Source organism: Acomys minous (genome assembly GCF_964271855.1).
Source record: "Acomys minous genome assembly, chromosome: 4".
In the NCBI taxonomy this organism is placed as follows: Eukaryota; Metazoa; Chordata; class Mammalia; order Rodentia; family Muridae; genus Acomys; species Acomys minous.
Genome location: NC_140486.1, coordinates 92,246,797 through 92,260,877, shown reverse-complemented (window position 1 = coordinate 92,260,877; position 14,081 = coordinate 92,246,797). Strand labels below are relative to the sequence as shown.

Sequence of the window (14,081 nt, the reverse complement as noted above, 5' to 3'; positions counted from 1 at the left end):
GTTGTTAGGGGACCCACATGATGACCAAACTGCGTATCTCTTACATATGTGTAGGGGGCCTATATCCATTCCATGCAAGATCTTTGATTGGTGATTCAGTCTCGGTGAGCCCTAACCTAAGTTTTCTTATGGTGTCCTTGACCTCTCCGGATCCTTCAAAGTTGTTCTTTTTCTTATCATCCAATTTTGAGATCTTGTTCTTCAATGAAGGCATGCTGCTTTATTAGGATAGTCCATGTTTATGAGAGCTCTGACAACATATAAGGACATTTTGAAATTTAACATTTTAGATCATTTTCCTTTACTGGGTGTGTCTTTTAGAAATATGGTTTCAGTCTATGGCTTATCTAATTCCATTGGCAGAAACTCCTCAAGGTCCTTCATGTCCATGGCATACAGATATCGTCCATCCTAGCAGGGAAGACACGCAGCAGGGGCTTGAAGCAACTGGTCACATTACAACACAGTTAGAAAGCACAGAGAGGAGAATGCCGGTCCTTTGGCTTCTTCTAAGTTTTCTTTTTATTTGATCTGGGGCCTCAGCCTATAGAATGGTACTACTAACATTCAAGGTAGATCTTCCCTCCTCAGTTAAGCCAAAGGGAAACATCTCCATAGACACATCTAAATGGGAACTATGTGAGTCCAAGTCCAGATAACTTGACAATGAAGAAGAACCATCACAATGGATGCCTGGTTGTTATGGAAACTACTGAAGAAACCTCGTTTTCTTTCTTTTGTAAATATTTCTTTTTCTATATATCTGTTTATCTTGTTTTAGCATATGGATGTTTGTCTTCATGCATGCTCATACCATGTGCATGCCTGTTGGCTGCAGAGGCCGGAAGGAGGCATCAGAGTCCTTGGGGTAGAGTTACGGATGAACGTGAGCCCCACCTTGTGGATGCTGGTATCTAATGCCAGGTCTTCTGCAAGATCAGCAAATGCTCTTACCTGCTGAACCATCTCTCTAGCCCACAAACACTGCCTTCTAAGTTATATCACCTTTGCTCACTCATCACAGACCTGTTGACTCTACTGTACATGTCTGTTGCACGTTTCTGAAACGTGTGATCATTCCAATGCACGGGATATCCTGTGAAAGCTCAGGATTCTGCTTCTAACTTCCACTTAGGGTTCAATATGTCAAAAGTTAACCAATGGCTCTTTTAAAAAACATTTTATTCATCTTACATCTCAATTGTTAGCCCGTCCCTTGTATCCTCCCATTCCTCCCTCCCTTCTGCTTTCCTGCTACTCCCCTCCCCTATGACTGTGAATGAGGGGGACCTCCTCCCCCTGTGTATGCTCATAGGGTATCAAGTCTCTTCTTGGTAGCCTGATATCCTTCCTCTGAGTGCCATCTGGCCTCCCCATCCAGGGGACGTGGTCAAATATGGGGCACCAGAGTTCATGTGAAAGTCAGTCCCCACTCTCCACTCAACTGTGGAGAATGTCCTGTCCATTGGCTAGATCTGAGTAGTGATTCGAAGTTTACTGCTCATATTGTCCTTGGCTGGTGCCATAGTATGAGCAGGACCCTTGGGCCCAGATGCGCCCATTATCATGTTCTTCTTGTAGGTTTCTAGGACCCTCTGGATCCTTCTATTTCCCCATTTCCCCATGCTTCTCTCACCTAAAGTCCAAATAGGATGTCTTCCCCTCTGACCCACTTTCCTGGTAAGTGAAGACTTTCATGGGACACATCCCTTGGGCTAGTGTCTAGATATAAGTGAGTATATACCATTTAACTCTTTCTGCTTCTGGGTTAACTCACTCATTATGATCATTTCTAGTTCAATCTGTCCACAAATTTTGGGGATTCCTTGTTTTTAATAGCTGAGTAGTATTCCATAGTATAAATGTACCACAGTTTCTTTATCCATTCTTCTACTGAGGGACACTTAGGCTGTTTCCATGATCTGGGTATTATGTATAAAGCAGCTATGAACATGGTTGAGCATATGTCCCTGTTGTGTGTTAGGGCATTTTCTGGGTATATTCCAAGGAGTGGGATAGCTGGGTCTTGAGGAAGCCCTATTCCCATTTTTCTGAGAAAGCACCAGATAACCAATTGCTCTTTAGTCCTCACTGCAAGCCATGCTGTTTTAAGGAGAAAGTGGTGGCCACCAACAGGATGCTATCTTTCTTCTTTAAAGATTTCAGAACTATAGCCCATACATCTTCAAAATATAACACTAACAGTCAACAAGTAGTCGCATTTAGGAATGATTTCCACAATGGATTGTCAGTTGTGACTTTTTTTTTTTAAATCAAGTAATCAAATAGAAAGAAAGTGGATTTTATCTTGTTGTGATGAAGATGCCCCTCAGAGAAAAGTCTAAAATAACTTTCATAATCTTTCTCCACCTCCAAACAGCATTCAGACGGCCTGTGCCACATTCCCCATGCTTGCATGTAAGTGGGCTGGACTCTTCCATGGAGAAGGAAGTTCTGTTTCTGGGTATTTTGACAAATCAAATCCCATGATAGCAACTCTGAACTCAAGAAATTTAACTGAGCTGTGACTAATTTTTCTGTTTGACAGTCCTGGGAATTCTCTTGTTTCAATAAAATTATGACATTGTTCATGAAGGGTTTCCCCTTAGAGAAAACGACATCTCCTGAAATAATAGCCACCACAAACCTTCACCCAAATGACAGTGCAAATGGCAAAGGTAACCAAACGAATCTGCTGAATGTTCATCACGAATAAAGTATTACATTAAGAGTTCTGTATACAAGCCATTTAAACTTTAGGAATTATATTATGTTATCATTATTATCATTTCTACTTATGGGTGAATAAACCAAAATAAAAGAGATTAGGGAACTGGCTCAATTTGATATTGTTCAAGGGAGTGTGGCTCATGTTATATAGTGATTGTTTATTTGCTCTATAAAACAAAAACGATATTCAATCCTTAGCCCTTGGGCTTTGCACTCAGAGCCAACTCTTGAATTCCTAGGGTAGATATTCTGCACCCTTTCTGTCTTATTTGATGACAACCAGAACCCTATAGCTCTACCCTGAAGGGAGAGGTTGCGTGCTTGGGTGAGTACATGCAGCAAGAATCTGAGGCGGCTGCAGTTACTCATACACAGTGCGTGGCTTTTGCAACTTTTCTAGGCTAAGTCTGATTTTAGAAATGACACCAGGGACATTTAATTGAAAAATGTGTTGTGACAATCGTTATTTGATTGAGTCTACAATAATGCTGTTTGTTGGATCTTAGTTCACAATGCCTCCTAATTTAGTGGTCTTCATTGACTAAGCAAGCATCTTTGAGCTTCTGCTGACATTAAGTCGGGTACCAAGAATCAGTGTTTATTGTTTTTGTGTATTTCAAACTGGAAGAAGCCTGAAAAGTGACAGGTTGGCTATTTTGTGTCCTTACCACTGATATATTTCTCCATCATCCCTTTAGCAAATCTTTGAGGAATACTGTCCATATCCAAATGGTTATTGATGAAACCTTGTCCCTTACCTCACTGGTCTTGGCTTTGTGTGTTTGGTTCTTGTGTTTTTGTATTTTCTTCTCCTTCTATGTTTCTGAGGTTCTATCCAGTTGGAAAGGGAAGTTCTTAGCACTGTCTTACAGAAAGCTCTCATGTCTGACTGGATCCTTTACTGAAGATACCATGTAGGGTTCTCTCTAGTGGGGTGCTTTAGTACCTCAACATGGAGCTCTTGTGCTCAGGGGCAAATGCACCCCAGATTTTAGAGAGCAGTTGACAGTAATAGTTGTGTTCAACTTATTTATTCCAGTTAAATATAAAAAAACATTAAGGCCGTTTTGTAAATTGCCAACTGTAGGCATACATCTCTGAAAATACTACATAGGTTATTTCTCAAGCTATATCTTTCCAAGGCTTAAAAAATTTTCTGTCTCTCTGAACTTTAATTATGGACTAAAAATAAAGGAATGACACAGTGGTCTCTTGTGAGTAGTGTGCAGAGAGTGGAAGTTATGAAAGAAACTGAGAATTCCTTATGCAGCCTGAGGGAAATAATTACCTCACCCTGGGTTCAAAATTCACTCCCCGTTGCCATACAATCTTCTGGAAAAGCACTGTACAAATGTCAGAATTCCAGAGAGACTATGTGCCCCATGATAGTTGCACTATATTCTTGTGGGAGATTCTTTAAAAAAGACAAAAAAGGGATCCCCTTAGGGAAGAGATGCCAAAAAAATTAATGACAAATTCTAAAGCTATAATTTATTTAAATTTAACTATTTCCAAATGAAAAATAGTTATTATCTATGTTATTGTTGTCTTTGATTGAAAATCACCATGAATTTCAAAAGCTACCAAACCATCGGGGTTCTTGCTTTAGTGAGAATTATTCTGTGTTTCTTCTGTTATATAAACAAATTTTAATTTGTTTTCGAAATTAAAGTGTAAATTATTCACGATCCTCTCTTCCTTCTTTTCTACTTTCCTTCCTTCCTTTCCTTCTTTCTTTCTTGTGCAGTAGGCAGATGCTTTATTATGCCATGACTATAGAATAAAATCAGCTTTGAATTCCAAATTAACTGTCCCATTTCAGTATTGCCTCAGTCATCTAAAATTCCAAAGAGATGTTCACACTAATAATTTGCGTTTAATTATAAAATAGCCAAAAGATATTTTTTTCTGCTAATAGAAAAGTATACTAGAACTTTATCAGATTATGACTGGTTTCATATTTTCATAGTAATCATTTCTGAAACATAGTTAAGCATCAACTATAGAGACCAGGCAGTGACCTGATCCCTTTGAATATGGGGATAAATTCACTTTGCCATTGTTGGATATTTGAGAGACACACAATAAAAATATAGCATTTGGCCAAGAGTTATGAGAGATAGATGAATAAAATTCCACAAAATGGCCAGGGGGATTACTGATCCTGGGTGAGGATTAAAGATCAGGCATTTAAAACAAAATAGAACAGGAGGCACATGAGGGACCCCGACAAATGCTTACAATTACAGCGGGCCCCGCCTTGGGAAGGATGGAGGAAAGTGTCAGGGGATAATGTAAAAGGAACATATCCCTTTTTGTCCATGCAGAGGGGGCTACAGAGGCCAGTTACTGTCTCAGGAATTCTGCTTGTGCGTAATAACATCCCTCTATTCCTACTTAGGATTTAGAATAGCACTGAGTACGCCATAGACTCTGATGAGCATGCACCTTCTCTGGCCTCTCAAAGGTGATCCACTTACCGACAGCTCTGACAGGTGTTCAGGGCTGTGTCTGCACTTCTGGTCACTTCTGGGATGGTTTCTTCAGGTCGCTGCCCTTCTGCTTCCTCTGAGGGGCCACTTTGGGGAAGGAAGCCTTTGGCTTTTCCAACACACGCTTCTTTCTGATCTGTCTCTATCTGAATCAAAGGCACGTCCCTTGAGCAAATTGCCTGCCTGGGGCTCTTGAGAACAATGGCCTTGGAGTTGTGGCTCGAAGACGCTTCTCTTCTAGGATCAAAACCACTGAGTTTTGTGACAGGGGCCGTTTTTCTTGGAGATGACACTGGGGAACAATTGCCTTCTGTGGCAGCATCCTTTCTCTGGTAATCAACAGACTCCTGTACAAGCAGAGCTGGTCCCCTGTGCCCTGTGCTGATGGCTAATCTGTTTGCACACTTTTCTCTTTGCAAAGGAGAGCCACCAGACACAGGACCGGGACTGGCATCAGCTGCCTCGTCATCATCCACAATAATTTTGTTCTTTCTCATGAGAGCCTCAATGGAGCTGGCCCACGTTTCGTGAATTAGCATGGTTGTGATCCGGTCGGTGCCACTTCTACGATACAAGCATGAGTCTGATTTGCAGAGTCCGGATGAGGAAGCCCTACTGACTGGCTGTACATTTAGGGCATCTTGAGGGCAGTTTTGGGCAAAGCCATCTAAGGAGTTGGCTTTGACAGGTGCATTTACTGTTAACCTGGAGCATGGGGACCTGCTGTCAGGCATAGACGACTGTCTGTAACATAGCGGGGATCTCAGAGAAGGAGACAGCAAGCCTGTGGTCCAGTCATGGCTGCTTCGCCTGGAGGAGGTGCCATCTTTGCTCTCTCTGGCAATGTCCCTGAGCATGTACCTATAGAACTCCTCTGTTATACTCTCTGTGCTGGACTGCTTAGAGGGGCAGCTCGGTCTCACGCTGAGGTGGTCGTTTTTCTGGCATGCCTGCTGCATTGCTGAGCTCAGAATACTGCTGGCATTTTTGCCAGCATAGTAATCCAGCAGCAACTCAAAGCCCCTCCCTTCGTTTTCCATCTGTTTCACCATGAACCTGGAAAACTCATCGGTGATGCTCTCACAGCTAGACTGCTTGGAGACTGAGCTGGCCCTGCTAACAGGTTGGCTTAAGGTACTCATCAAACCCAGGCTGTTCACAAAGACCCGGCCTTCAGAGTCCTCCTCTGGAATGCTCTCGCAGCTAGAGGCTTTCAGCCGGTTCCACCTATCACCACCCAGAAGTCGGTTCCGGGAACAGCTCTGGGCTTGCCACACTCCATCCACCATGGAGAACTCTGTTAGGTTCATGATCTTGGCTGCCACCTCGTTTGCAAAAGTACTGACGGTGTCAGGGACATCTTCGAGGTTCACAGACTCATCCATGACTCTGTTCATCAGTTTCTCTTTCAGCTCCGGGTGCTCATCCGCTTTTCTCTTGATTTCACTGAGGCGGGGTGGCTTGTGTTTCCTCACAGTACTGCCGCCTCCGGAGCTTTCCTTCTTCCTCTTCAAGGATCGGCAGGATCCATTGGGTGTCACCAGAAACTCATTCCCTCTTTTCCAAGCACAAAACCAGGGCTGTTTTCCGTTAGAGTTGTCGAGGCAGATTGCAGCTATTTCGGTTGCCATGGAGACAACAGTCTCTGCCAATTCTTCCGCGAAGTCTGTGAGGCAATAGACCTCGGACTGCCTTGCCTGTAGTGCAGATTGAGCAGGAGCCGCCAGGTCATCCCCTAACAAGGATAGGTTAACTTGAAATTCATGGTTTAGGGGTGTGGCACAGGTGTATTTCTCTTGAGTGTTTGGAAAAATGCTGTCTTCGGTTTCCTGGGAGCCACTGCAGCACTCGCCTGTTGCCGTCAACTTTCCTACTTCTGTAGAGGCTCTTTGCTCATTGCATTCATAACTGAGTATATGATGAAGGGACACAGGAACCTCTCCCCCAATCCCTTTCAGATATATTTCCTTAGGTAATGTCTTAGGCATCGAATCAAGCCCACTGTGGCTGCATGGGTTATTGAATAGTCCTGGCCGTGTTCCACCGGTGTTTTGCTTAGGAGATGCTTCCTCGATAAGATCACTGATGGCGAGACCAGTGCCGTGTGCATTGCTAAGAGGATGGCTGCTGGAGCATGCCGAGGCTTCTGTCCATGCTTGGCCAGCAGCCTGATCAAAGGACTGGCAACCTACGGGAACTGACTGCATCCAACTGACGGTCTCTTTAGAAAGGCCAGCGGGATGTTCACTGACAGTCACAACGTGACTCACCTTCTTGAACGTGAAGCAGATCACACTGTGGAGAAGCTGGCTCACACTTTCCATTAAAGTGTCCAGAGTTCCATTGGGAGGCCTCTCGTCAGTGGGGCGAGTCCCTGCATTTTTCTGGTGGAGTTCATCAATGGAATGCTTCAGGATGACATTGGACAAGGTGTGCGCCAGTTCGTTCCTTCGAACACTTTCTGCACACAGGACCTGGGTTTTGGATGTAGTTTCCATGACCCTCCTGTTCACAGATTCCAATAGGTCTCCAATGCTGCTGTACGCATCAGGCTTTGCTAAAACCAGAGCAGCCTCCCTGAGCAGAGCCTCTGCAATGGCTTCCTTCCCCAGTGCTGGGCTCCTCTCTTTCACTAACTTTCCAGTTGAGGCTAGTTCTTCAGAAGCCCCAGATGTGGGCACGAGGCCACTGGGAGCTCCAGAGCATGTCTCCTCTTCTCTTTCTCCTAGGCCACAGACGGCAACAGCACTTGCCACCTGGGTCATGCCACACAGAGCCGATGGGAAGGAGTATTCCGTTATAGAAGGTTCCATGACTACTTGGGGATTTTGAGTCTCCTGAGCCCCGTTGCCTCTCTGGGCGTAACTGGATATCAGAGATTCCTGCTCCATGGTGAATCTTTCTGTGGCCTGTGGACTGGAAATGGTTCCAATAACAGTGGCCGCACAAGCCAGTGCGACTTCTACGGCACTCTGAGTGGGTCTCCTGGAGCCCTCTCCGGAAAAGATGCCTGAGGTTTCAACAGAAACTTCCATGTCGGGCAAGGAAGAGACACTTGGTTCAGGGGCAGTATCACAGCCATCTGGGCTCTGCACAATGACAATTTTGGGGAGCTCATTCCATGAATGAGAGGCCACCATATCTTTTGTGCAACAGCCAGTGGGAAGAAGAGCATTTCCCACAGAGAACCTGACCACAGATTCTTTGGGGAGTGTGGGTTGCGACTGAGACAATCTGATGAAGGCGTCTTGCATTACAGATTCTGCTAAGTTTGTGGCATACTCTCCCGTGGTGGCTTCTCCATTTTGGATGAGAGGAGGCGAGTTTTGAGTAGCATCATCTCTGGGGTTGCGGCCCTGCTCAGAGACTGCAGTACATGGAGAAAGTATGTCTTTCTTAACCATGGAGAAAAACGCATCCTGGGGGATGTACAGCATCTGAGATGGTTCTGTTTCTCCTTTGATATTTTCGGGGTAGGAGTAGTTCGTGGCCAGCTGCTTGTTCCCTGCTGCTTCGCTTTTCCAGCGTGATGACCTGGTGGAAGGATTGAGACTTTGCAAGGCTGTGTTCTCTGCTACGCTTTCCTTTGATCCTTCTGTTTTCATCGAAGGCATACGATATTTTCTAATGTGTTTTTCCCCTAAAGCACAGTGCAGCTTTTCCTTGTGGCAATCCCATCCTTCCTGGGTAGTTTCCTTTGGCTTTTTACTTTCCAAAACATTAGTGGGCACATTTACAGTTTCAAAACCTAGTGAAAAGAAATTGAGGGCCAGGATTAACTTTTCAGATAGCAGATTCTAATGGGCCTAAACTAACAATTATGTTCTAAATTTGCATCTGGCTCTCCCGTTTCCCCTTTAATACACCATTGGGATTGTTGCCTCAGTTAAAGTAAATCTGACGAAGTTGTTTTGTTATTGAATGCTGTCCTATAAAACACCTTTAATGTGGTAGACAAGCGTAGGGGTTAGGGGAGGAGGAGGTATTTGGGTATGATGGCTTCTCATCATTTTTCCTGGAAAAGTGACACAGGAAATTGCATCTTAGGGAAGGGGGAGAGAAGGGGTGGGGTCAGAGGGTAGAAGAACTTGGGAGTCTTATTGCAAAGATTTGCACCAACATTTGCACAGGACCTGCCTCAGCAGCAATGCAACACGTTGTATAGGTTTTCTTTCTGGGGCTTACGGGGAAAGAGGGACACACTCACTGAGTTCTGTTAATGAGTCAGTGGATATAGATGATTGCCTGGCACCTTCCCGGGTCATCATCGCCTTCTAATCTCACAACCATCACTAACTACAAGCACTTTTGGAAGCCAGGGTTTAAAAAGAGACTTGAGAGAAGTCTTAGATCTCTCAGGGCCCAATGGAAGTTCTGGGATTCGAATCCAAGCCAGTCCAACTTGGTTCCAGTTGATATACTTTTCTGGCATTTTTAGGGAAATGAACTTTCCTCCCTAGGAAGAGGCTTTCTCTTGGCAGGGAGGAAGGTTTCCCTTTTAGAACACGCAGATTCCCCTCAGCATCCCTAAAGGCATCTTCTGGGAACCAGTATCCACCCAACCATTAAGCTGTCTTGCATTAGTCAGCATGTTCCCCAGTGTTCTCTTATTATTGCTGCCTCATCAAACAGAGATGGTGATGCTTTAGCCAAACCGCTGTGGCCTGACACTTCTCTCAACTCTCCTAGTGTGGGATGGGGTGGCTAATCTCGGGGGAGGGGGCTACTTGTCTTATCAGCAGAGTCTTACCACTCCTGCCTTCCTCCACCTCAATGTCTTCCTCCAAATGCTCGGAGGCCGTAAGGAAATCTTCTTCAATTGAAGACAGGGAACAGTTGGTGTCATCCTCCAGTTTCAGGGTGCTGGTCTCCAGGTGGAGCTGGCGCTCCTGCACCACTTCCAGACCAATCAGGAACTTGTTGATCTCAAAGATGATGCAGTTGGTACTGTTTGGTCTGTTCCCTCTTGCACATTGGACCAAGCAGATATCCGTCAGCCAAGGGCACTGAAAGCAGAGAGAAAAGAAGGCACTTCCTCAAAGCAGCAAAACACTAGGTCGCGACCATTTTCTTGTTCCCAAACTCTCCTGTAAACAGGAGAGGGGCTTTTAAAATATTTGAAATATCTTCAAAGCTTCAGCTGGTAGACTTTAAAAGAAAATCACATGGCATTTTGGAACACAGGGCATCTAGAAGAAATATTTATTTAAAACAAACATGTCAAATATATGTATGCTATATTTGAGGTTTTTTTTCTCATGAAAACAAAACAAAACAAAACTGAACTGTTCAAAGGTGAACAGGCAAGGAAGATTTTATTGAAGATTATTGAAATAAGTGGAATGAATACAGAACTTAGGTCAGCGCTGCAGTAAAACAAAAGGCAAGGGGGATTTTAGGTCATTTGTGCTTGCTAATTGGCCTTACACAAGGGAAAAATAAAATGTCTTTGGGCCAATGTTCTACAGATATTAGGACCCTGTGAGAGAGGGGTACTAGCTTCAAAGACATGGTTCTAAGATCCTTGGATAAAGCACTACTGGGTTATAAACACTGGATAAAAGTTTTAAAAACAAATTTATGTGTCAAATGGGAAAGAAACCACAGTAATACGTTTTGTGGGCTAAAAATGCTTGGGGGTCGGAGGAAGTCTAGAGCCTGGTGTCACTTTGGCTAGACAGGCTGGCCAGTGGGACTCCAGGGCCCGCCCATTGCTGTGCTCACACCTACCAGCACTGGGATTACAGGTGCAGTGCTGAAACATTGGGCTTTTACTTGTGTGCTGTAGATATGAACTCAGGCCAACTTGCCTCAACAACAAGCACACTCTATCAGCTGAGCCACGGCCTCCGTCCCCATAACTTCATTTTTTATAATAGCAATAATGTGTGGATTTGCAGTAGATCTGAGAGGAAATAGCTCCAAATGGACATAAGAGTTAATGCACAAGGGAGAAATTCAACCCTTAAGTGGAATTAGAAATGTTTGGGAAAAATATTTTATTTCAATCTTATGCTCATCTGTGCCTGGGTTTACTGATCTAATGCTAGTGGATTTGTGATTTAGAACCTGTGATTCTGCTTATGTATTCATGAGTAGGGAGTACAAGGCCCTGTAAAAGGATATATGCACATAGACACACACCTGCTGCTTCCTGAAGTTGGTTAACTTTTTTTATCTGTATGTCATGTATCAACACTTGATTAAATACTGCAGCTAGAGCACTTGTAGGAAGATGGTTTTATGAAGAAGTCAATTATTCTCACAAAGGTTCAGGAACCCTCACTGGGCAGGGATAGAGTTTAGCATTGCACATTTGTGATCTGAACTGTTTGTCAAGGATGGTGGTGCACAGCCTTGTATTCCAAAGTGTGGGGTGTGGACTGGAAGTCTCAGCCTTTTCTAGATGCTACCTAGAAACTTACAATTTCAGACTTCAACTCAGATCCATTCAATCATGACATGCTTCTGCAAGGAACCTCTCAGATTGCCACAATGACTTGTAGGTGCACTGGTATGTTGCTTTTTACTGAATCCTCAAACCTGTGATCTCCCAAGTGATATGAAGAACTCTCTCTCTCTCTCTCTCTCTCTCTCTCTCTCTCTCTCTCTCTCTCTCTCTCTCTCTCTCTCTCTCTTTCGCCCTCCCTCCCTCCCTCCCTCCCCCCTCTGAATTAATTTCCTTTCCTCTGAACTTATGCCTAGCAAACCAACCTGAAAGTTACTAGACATCCTCTGACTGTTGGACATAAAGTATAGTGCGAGATGCAAAACAGGACAGTCACCATAAAAGGCAGAGCACAGTGTTAATGGTAAAGAGAGTTATTAACTGAAACCATGTGGAGTTGTCATAGTTCTGGGTCAAGATAATTTCTTATTTGCCACTTACTATTATTCAAATTTAGTATGCAATGTAAATGGTAGCAGAATCCCAAGAAATATTAACAAATCAATATGAACCAGTAATAGTTCAAGGTAGATTCAAAGGTATTATTAATTTTGTACTGTTACACAGCTTTGGAATTTTTAAGAAGAAAGTGTTCTTTCTTAACAGTCTTTTAAAAAGTAAATAAAAAAATCTAAAGAGTTATAGCTAAGTAAAAAAAAAAAGCTTATAACACAAAGACATATCATATAACTTTATAATGCTTTACACAGTGCTTCTCAACCTTCCTAATACTGTGACCCTTTAATACAGTTCCTCATGTAGTGATCCCCCAACCATAAAATTATTTCATTGCTACTTCATAGCTGTAATTTCGCTACTGTTATGAATAGTAATGTAAGTATTTAATATGCAGGATATCTGATATGCTCTCTCAGGGTAGTTTTCAAATATTAATTCCAATGTAATCAATATATTTTTGAAACTCCGTGGCTTTCTGGGCCTTGTAGAGACAAGAAAGTAGAGGCAAAAAAGCTACCTCTTCCTTTCAAGGTTAGACAGGTACACAGAGGAAGAGCCTGCACTGCAACTCAGGTTTATGGTACTCTCAATGTGTGTGTGTTTTTTAAAATCCCTATGGTCTCCTGGTTCAAATAAGAAATAGCCAGTATCCACAGAAGACTTGTGTGAAGTTTGGCAAGAAGAGAGGCCACACGTGGGCCTTTTCAAACTCATACATGTACAGTGAATTCCATTCTCCTTTCATAGGAAGGACAACCATCGGCGCAGACCTGACTGCTATATATGATAAGCTTCTCAATACATCTGCTACTGTAGCCAAGTGTTCTGGTCATCTCTTATTGACACAAAGTTGAGTCACCTGGAAGTGGGGTACCCCATGTGAAGAGCCTCAGTCAGATAGGCCTATGACTATATTAGTGAGAAATTGTCTTGACTAATGACTGATGAGGGAGATCTAGGCCATTATGGACAGTGCCATCTCTGGACAGGTGGACATAGGATGTTATAAGAACACGTTCTGAGTGTAAGACAGTGAGTGGCATCCCTCGGTGTTTTCTGTTTGGATCCTGCCTTAAATGATGGACCACTACCTGTATGTGTGTGCTAAAACGTTAGCCCTATCCTCTACAAGCTTCTTTGAGGTCACAGTGTTTATTATAGCAACAGAATTTAAACAGGAACAGAAAGTAACTAATTTTACTTACTATTTTATTTAACTATTGGCTGTTGACAGTTTTTGTTATTATTTTTCTTAGATGGTCATTGTACATGTTCATTAGTGCTTTGAGATGTATGGAAATGAACTTTTGGGTTTGTACTTGTATATATTTAGTAAAACATATAGACAGTAAGGTTCCATCAAATAATTGTAAGGTAGATCCACAAGAGCAAGATGCTTAACTTGTTCACCACTGCATTCCCCAGCATGGGCAAGATCTTAGTATGCAATTAACGTATTGTTAGGCCATCCTTAAAGATGACTTATTCAGACTTCCCTGGCTGGTCCAGCACACAGTTTCAGGCAGTATCTACATCTTATTTATGGGTTAATAGACCACAAATTATAATGGAGGCAAAGCTGCCAATCTCAGAGTATTTATAAAAGTAGATACTTGCTATGACGGCCAAGATGGGGTTCAGCTGCCCCTGATGCTGCCTTTGCTTTGCTGACCTATTAAAACATATGCTGTGGTATCCACAAAATGACTTAGCATCTTTGGGAGCCTTGGGAGATGGCAGACAGGTAAAGTGATACAGAATAAGTGATGGAGAGTCTATTAAAGAAGTATGAGATAGAAATGACAGAACTCACAGGCAAGTGTTGATAGCATGTAAGTAAAAAGATACATAAATTGAAATCATTTGTTCTTTGACATGGTGGTCTCACCAGATTGGTCTCAAATTCTTGGTCCCTAGTGGTCCTTCCACCTCAGCCTCTCAGATAGTTGGGG

At 43.2% G+C, this 14,081-nt stretch overlaps 1 protein-coding gene across 7 annotated transcripts in view; it reads right to left on the bottom strand.

The window, feature by feature from the left end:
- SPHKAP (SPHK1 interactor, AKAP domain containing) overlaps positions 1-14,081 on the bottom strand; it is a 151,300-nt gene that overhangs the window by 20,740 nt on the left and 116,479 nt on the right. For all 7 annotated transcript variants that reach the window (XM_084778926.1, XM_084778930.1, XM_084778927.1 and 4 more), the window contains 2 exons: positions 9,973-10,228; positions 5,211-8,970 (listed from right to left, as the gene is read on the bottom strand). In XM_084778926.1, coding sequence (XP_084635052.1) covers positions 5,211-8,970; positions 9,973-10,228 — 4,016 coding nt within the window. The remainder of the gene's footprint in view (positions 1-5,210; positions 8,971-9,972; positions 10,229-14,081) is intronic.